Source organism: Aegilops tauschii, chromosome 5 (assembly GCF_002575655.3).
Source record: "Aegilops tauschii subsp. strangulata cultivar AL8/78 chromosome 5, Aet v6.0, whole genome shotgun sequence".
Taxonomy (NCBI): domain Eukaryota; kingdom Viridiplantae; phylum Streptophyta; class Magnoliopsida; order Poales; family Poaceae; genus Aegilops; species Aegilops tauschii.
The window spans coordinates 387,878,217-387,886,199 of NC_053039.3; the positions used below are offsets into that span (position 1 = coordinate 387,878,217).

At 46.7% G+C, this 7,983-nt stretch overlaps 1 protein-coding gene across 1 annotated transcript; it reads right to left on the bottom strand.

Moving 5' to 3' along the window:
- Positions 1–2,160: 2,160 nt before the first annotated feature.
- LOC109751574 (uncharacterized) lies at positions 2,161–7,389 on the bottom strand. Its single transcript, XM_020310453.4, has 8 exons — positions 7,007–7,389; positions 4,578–5,692; positions 4,177–4,477; positions 3,835–4,041; positions 3,579–3,752; positions 3,231–3,431; positions 2,974–3,087; positions 2,161–2,863 (listed from the first exon to the last, which is right to left on the bottom strand). Exons 2-8 carry the CDS (start codon positions 5,666–5,668, stop codon positions 2,519–2,521), a joined length of 2,433 nt encoding a protein of 810 aa, XP_020166042.1. The 5' UTR covers positions 5,669–5,692; positions 7,007–7,389; the 3' UTR covers positions 2,161–2,518.
- Between the last annotated feature and the right edge of the window lie 594 nt (positions 7,390–7,983).

Genomic DNA, 7,983 nt, shown 5'->3' on the forward strand with positions numbered 1-7,983 from the left:
AGTTTTATACGGCACTCTCATGGCCAAAAAATATATTTCATGAAAGTGTTCCTTTTACTCCCTCCTTTTTTACTAATATTAGTTATGGTCAAAGTCAAGCTTTGTAAACTTTGACAAAGTTTATAAACAAAAATATTAACTTATACAATAACAAATCAATACCATTAGATTCATTATTGAATGTACTTTCATATCATATAGATTTGTTATGATAAATGTTTATATTGCTTTCTATAAACTTGGTCAAACTTTACAAAGTTTGACTTCAGTCAAATCTAATATGTGGAGTAAATATAAATGGAGGGAACTTACACCAGTGGGCTGATTACCTCATGTTAGCGACACTGTGTGCTAGCGTCTCCCGTCCCGTGCGTGACAGGGAGAGCGGCAACAAACCATGATTTCACGGCTTGGGCTTGGGCTTAGATGGACCATTTCTACTTAATAGTGTCATGCGGCAACATCGTCCACCCTAATCTACCCTCAAAAAAAATCTTCCACCCTAATCATTCAAACGCAAGTAGAAAGATGGTCCTCAACCCAAAAAACCTTTAGTTTTGAAGCCAAAGTTTGCCGCCACAAAAAGACATAGAGGCAATAACATAGTGATTACTCTTGCATATTTAGTAGTCAATACCGCCCACATAATAAAATTGAGGCAAAATACAGGTAATCTTTTTTCTGTGAAAATGAAGCAAATATATTATAGAAGTTCACCAAAAATATAAAGCATCTCACACATGATAAAAATTACATTGAGGTCCCTGGACCATATACCTGGCCATGGGAAACCCAGCCAGGTCGGCCCAACCCGACCGGACCTGAAATAGCCCGACCCGTCCCGACCCGTTCTTGCCCACGGGCCGGGCCTAGGCTTAAGTTTTGAGCCCAAAGGCCAGGTTGGGCCGGGCTTGGGCTTTGCATTTGTGTGTTTTAGGGAAGAGGCCTGAAGGGCTTTTCCATTGATGGGTCGGGCTTGGGCTTGGAATCTAGGCCTGAAGGCTGGCCCCGGCCAGGCCCGAACCTAGCTTTTCTGTTGCGAATTTTTTTAGGCCCATTCCGGCCCAACTTATGGCCAGGTATGATGGACCACCAAACGACAAATATCATCGCTAGGCCGCCGGCGTCGCTCACCTATGTAGTGGGTCTGACCTTGTCGATGCCTCTGAGGGCTAGGGCCATGGAGCCGCAATTATGATCGTTGAAGCCTTGAGTCCATCCGAAGTGACACCAGAACTCGTCATCGCGCAGACACGATAAGAAACCCTAACATCACGTCCTCACCACCCTAATGAGTGACAGGAATATATACTGGAGCTCTGTCAACTCCATTCAGACAGACAAACTTTAGAAGGATCGAAGTCCGGAAGACCAATCCGAAGAAGAAGCGCTGCCGACCGTCTGAACATCGTCCATGTGAGAACTAAAAAACCCATACCTAAACGACTAGCAGGAGTCGAGGTACCGGGATTCCCCTCCCCGCCACCAGCCACCGGAGTGACAGAAGGAGGGGAGGCGAATCCATGGACTAATTGGCGGAGCCTGGAGGGAAAGAGTTTGCCGAAGCCGCCGGTTACGAGGGGAAGGGAAGGAAAACGTACGGGCCGGTGACAAAACATAAAATACTAGGATTGCTACGATCTTATATTTCTTTACGGAGGGAGTCCATCAAAGGAACCCCGAACCATGAACTTGCTAACAATTGTGCAACTAAGGAATGCTCCGATTGCAAAGATCCGGCTGGTGGCTGCATCGGTCCTGCTCCCGATTTCTCCGTTGCTGCCAGCGTGCCAACTGACTTTGCCATCACAAGAACTGGCGCACACAACATCTCCGTTCAGTCCAGGTACAGGTCATGTCCCGGTACATGCTTTGCTAGTTTGCTTGTACCAGCGTTCAATCGACCAGAGTATGCCGTTAAAACCGTCATCCCTTGCACAGCACTCACTCCTGCTGGTGTTCATTCCCTTCAGAAATGCAAAAGGGCAGCAGCTGTTGTGTTCTACTCTGCTGGACAGCACGGCCAATGGTGGGAGCCAGACTAGAAAAGTGGAAACAGCTCAGGCACGCACAACACCAGTGACCAGAGGTGCAAACTGTCGGGGAAGAGAGATACATACAGTCATGATCAAACACACAAGGAACAGGCGAGGTACCCAGGCCAGGATCATACTCCCCTTCTTCCAGCCTTTACTTACACCACAAGTCCATACTCGCATTAATATTTTACACCCAGTATCGAATTCACCATCCTTTCCTTGCAATTTTCCACTATGTATGCTAGTACATGAGAAGAAGAAAAAGCAACTAAGGAACGAGCTCACCGGCGAACGAATGAAGGGTAGAAATTCTGCAGTGGACAAATCTGAGGGGGGCAAAGGAAACAACACCAGCGAGGAGCCATCATCCCTCTTTGATTGTTCGGTGCCGGATGCAAAACCATATTCTTCACGCCCCTAACACTTGGTTCGCCCTTTTATGCAAAGCAACAGCCAAACAAGTCCTGCAGGTCGCTCGCTCAATCACGGTGCTCCGACCATACTTCTCTTAGGAGCTCGTATCTTACATTTGCCACGGCGCCTTCTTGGCGAGTACTGAAATGTGCGACCCCGTCACAAGGCGACGGCGGAGAGCTCCGGTCGTAGAGGGACATCAAGGGGGAGCCTAGGTCGTCCAGATCGTCGTCGCTGGTGTACCCTCTCCTCTGGACCATCAAGGCCCTTTGCTCCACCTCTGCGCTGCCACTCGTGTCTGCCACTTTCTCCGCTACATCCTCCAATGAAGGGGCGCGGTACGCAACAGGAGCAGCAGCGCATGGGAATGTACTGATCAGATTTTTCTCCGTGAAGCGCTCAAGCAAGCTCTGTGCGATATTAATGACAAAGGTCAATAGAGTGTAGTTATAATTACCTTCATGACATTCTGTGTGCACAGCGCAATGGATTCATTCAACTTCAGCAAGAGAGCACATACCTCAGAGTTCAGCTCCTCTAGAACTATGCCAGGAACAGGATCAGGGCAAAACTCGTCTGGAGTGAAGTTGCAGAGTATCCTTGTTACTAGTGGAAGGCCAATCGACGGGCAGACCTAACACAAAATTCAAAATTTCAACTACACCACATCTGACAGTTCCATATAAGATGAAATCGTAACAATTTAACATCTTGTGTTTTGAGGACATAGGACTCCTATGATAGGAGTGTAGCAAGGAGTTATGCACGGACACACACCTCTTTCCTGATGGACTTCTCAAGAAGCATGTCCTTCGGAAGCATCAGAAGATCACTCAACTCATTGAGCAGCTTAAAAGAATTGGATTCAGCTCCATCTCTTCTGCTATTGCCATCTCCCCCTGCACCTTGGCCATCCTTGTGAGAGTCATCACCGTCCATGCCAAACATATCCGTCAACAATCTGGACCAGCTTCCAACCTGGGGAGTCATTTCCCGTGTCAACATTTAATGGTAGAATTTGTTTGGAAGGAGGATCATCGAAATGCCCTATTCTAGTTTGTTCTTCATGGAATTGAAAGCATCAAACCAAAACAATGTGGTTTCAATCTGCACTTAGGTACATACCGCATTCTTCAGCTGTGCGCCTGATCCAAAGCTTAAGTTGCCAGCTAGAATTGGCAGAACCCTGGAGTCAAGAATCGGATCGGATATTGGATCAGATGGTATCTCATTCTCTGATTCACGGAGGATGGCGTTAAATAAAGCCACGTCTAAACGGGCTACACATTGCTCCATCACCTGATGATAACAGAGCAGCTCATAAACATATCTCAAAAGAATATTATTCTTTTCAAATGATGAAAAGAAACTTAAAGCTTACCAGTTTGGCCAATACTGGTAAGCAGCCACACTCATGTCCACCAGCACGAAGAGGGCATATTCTGCTGAACGCATCACAAAATGCAGTCTTCCAAAGATCAATCGAAAAAGTGCTTTGATGCTGATCAGCTGAAGAATGTCCTAACGGTTTCCCAATGCTTGGAGTTGATGAATCCTCAACAGGAGTTTGCATACGGGGTGTCAGTGCCTAGGAAAGAAATACCGATCAGAATATTGACAACATGACTGAATTGGAAATATTTTCATAGTCATGTTTTACAGCTAGCAGGTCAAATTTAAGGTTCTGACAAAATTGCCAGGATAAAATGAGGTGAACCTTTACCTGCCACCACACAGACTCAACAATCCGAGAAAAGATCCAAGATTCAATCTTCTCTAATGCAGCCAAGACAGTGCCAGTTTCCTGCCAATCATCCGGAAACTGCATGATAGTAGGTCTAGCATGCTTGCCACCGGAATTCATTTTCCATCGCATTGGCGGGGAATTCTTGTAAAGCTTTTTTGCATTACTGTTTCTGTTTCTAGTGAAAGCATTCATAACTGCAGGTGATTGGCTTGAAATGCCAAAGGTTTGTGCAATGATCTCTCGTAGGACAATTGTGTTCGATAACCAGAATGTCAACCTACATAAAAATTAGATTCTTAAATCAAATTAGCAGGAGTTAATACTCATGGCCATGTGCAGAATAAAGAGTTAAGACATACTATGACCCGTTTATTTACCTTGAAACATCATTGCCACAAGACTTTGCTACAAGCACAAGCCCAGAAACAGAGTTTTTTGCAACAGAAGCTTTCTTATCTGGGGACCAAAACTTTGATGCATGGATATATAACCTAGACAGACGCCGAGCTGGCGTATGCAGCTTATGTGATGAACATCCGTGCTCTGGCATAATAGAGTAGAGAGAAACCTCAAGGGCAGCAACTTCACGAAGCTCTTGCTCCAGCTTTTCAATTTTTGATTCTAATTCCTCAATCTTCTCATCATTCTTTTCATATGCTACTGAGTTGTCATCATCAAGTATGTTCTGTTCAGTATCAGCAATTTCATCATCAGTGCCAGTACTCTGATCACATTTCGGAGCTTCGTCTAAGACATCAATTTCCTTTGCTTCTTCAATGGCTGTATCACTGGTCTCTACACCCTCAATGCCCTTATCATCAGTCGCTATAACCTCAATGGCCTTATCATCAGTCGCTACGCCCTCAATGGCCTTATCATCAGTCGCTACGCCCTCAATGGCCTTATCATCAGTCTCTACACCCTCAATGGCCTTATCATCAGCAGCTGTGTCCTCGGTGGCCTTATTATCATCGGCCCTGCCCTCGGTGGTCTTATTATCATTGGCCCTGCCCTCGGTGGACTTATCATCGGTGGCTCTGCCCTCAATAGCTTTATCATTTGTTTCCTCAGACACATCAGATGAAGGACAAGAAGTAACTTCCACAGTTTCTGGCTTTTGAACTTCAACAGTTTTAACACCATTAGCCGCTTTGCTTGGCTTCGGTGCTTTGTTCGGACTATTGTTTGGTGAAATATATTGCAGCTTCTTGTTGACTAGACGAGTGGAATTAGTTCTGGCCAGACGTGGGCTGTTTGGCTTGGTCTCCTTTTTTGCTAGCTTCTTCGGAACCCTTGAGACTCTTTTCGCTTTAGTATCTTCATTGCTGTTAGACTCACCTTGAGATGAAAAGGAGTCTCTAGCTGCTTCATACTCTGATTCAGCTTCCTTCCCTAGTTTAGCATCTCGTTCCACTTCCACATCAGTTGAATGGTCATTCCTCTCTTCCCCGTTCTCCCTAGCACCCATTTGAGTGTACTAGAAACTTGATACCTAGACAGAACATTAACAAAGTTAGTAACATGAGCAAATGCCTAGCAGCTTGAGTGAGCCAATAGGCATGATAGAAAAAGTGATATCCAGGAAGGTCCATCATGATGATTATGCCATGGTAAAGGGCACATGGAAAACAATTCATATAGTAACTTGCTTCAACTAAAAAAAAAAGTAAAGTTGTGTAGAACTGTGCACTAGAATTTCAGAGCAGACAAGTAACGTCCACAGCACTCAATATAAAATGCAGCTTTCAGCAAGACATCCACTATAGAGCATAATGACCATCACAGTAAGAAGGAAATGTTTATGTGGTAAAACAAGAGATAGGACGCCGGATAAAACAGCTAATACTCCTCTATCAAGCCTCGAGATCTGGACAGCTATGCAAAACACACACCAAAAGACACATCTAACCAACAAAATTAATGCCCCAACAGCAACAAGAGAATTGGGTACATGTAATGTGTCTCCTAGTGCAATTCACTTGAGGGGATGGAGGTGGTTGGGAGGCACATGGCGGTGGGGCACGGCGAGGGTGTACGACCGTTGGACTGGGTTGCATTGGATGGAGAATGAGGTCCCAACTCCCAATTGGACCCAAGCGCCAGGGACACAAAGCTGTACTGCTGAAACTGTGAGATCTGACAAGCTGTACCAAATGTAAACTCGGCGCCAGCGACGTACTTGACTCTAAGAACAATGGACGCGTCCTAGTCGTTGCCCGGAATTTCCCATCACCGGGCAAAGCAAGAAACTATGCAACTATGCAAGTGCAGTGCAGTACTCACTCCGATCCACATGGTTGCAAGCAAACGGCCACGGCAATCCACCACGAAGAAGTTCAAGAATGTCCAGAGAAAAATATCAGACAGCTGACTAACTGAATTTTACGAATGGCCAGAGATTTTTTTTTTCTCTATCAGATAGCTGAATAACTGAATTTCACAAATGCGGACACCAACAGAACCAAAATCCGTATTCAAGATGCCTGGTCTAACGGAGTTCACCGGATGAGGTAGCTGCCATGGAAATAACACACCCATTACAGGAACAAGAGCAAGAACAGGAAAGAAGAATGCCGGCCGGATCCCCTGCTATGGTTATCTAGCACTGAAGGAATGCCGGATCCCTTGCTACAGTCACATCCACAGAACTACAGTAGCTAGTACGAAGAGGAGAGAAGAAAAGAAGAAGCAATGCAGCGAAAGGAAATCTAGAATCGACCACTTCAGCACGGGAAACTCCCCGCTGCGCAACAGCAAGGGATTCGGGGATGGGTTTTGTGGAGGGGAACAGAGCGGCGGTCCTCACCGGGGTTCTTCTTCAAGCAGTGGCCGCCTCGGCCCCTGCGACGCGAGCGGGAGCGGGAGCGGCGAGACCAAACCAAACCGAGCGGTTGCTCCCTCCTCTGTTTCTTTTTCTAATAATAATAGTGGCGGCGCGAGGTTTAATGCCGAGCGAGCGGCACCGGGCGCCTCCCCGCGGGGTCGCAGGGGCGGCGCAGGAGCCTCTACTGTGCGCGGCGCGGAATGTTGGAATGGGGCGGCGGCCGGCGCGGGAGGAGGAGGAGAGGGGACGGTGCACGCAGCGAGCGGCCACTGCTGAGGGGCTGATGATGCTGCGGCGAGGGGAGGGGGTGTCACAGGCGTGCAGCGCGTGGGGGTTGCGGTGGTGGGTTTGGGCTGGCGCCTGACGCTGCTCTCATACCAATCGACGCGCGCTTCCAGGCCTGCCGATCGGGTCGCTTCACCGCGCGGTGTGGTTAAGCGAACACTCTCCGCCGGTCTTTTTCTTTCATATTCCCTCCATTTCACAATGTAGTGCCTATAGATTTTTCTGAAAGTCAAATTTTGTCAACTTTAACCAAGTGCATAAAGAAAACTCTCTGCACCTACAATACTAAACATGTACATTCTGAAAATATAACTTATGATGTATCTAATGATGTGCATTTGGTATTCTAGATGTACATTTTTTTTCATAAATATGGTCAAAGTTTGTAATGTTTGACTTTTGAAAAAATTTATAGACACTACATTGTAGAACGGAGGGAGTATATTTTTACAGGGCTGTTTGGTCGTCCATTCTTGGAAGACTATGACCCTGTTCGGATCCACTCCGCTCCTCAAGTGCGCTCCCGGAGCGGACGGGGAGCAGCGCCGAACTCCACGGGCTCTGCGGAGTCAAAATAGCGGAGTGGAACAGCCTTCGCTTCATTTTTCATGGATTGGCTGAAACTAAACTCCACGGACTCTATGGAGTCAGGAATACTGGAGCAGATTTGGTGG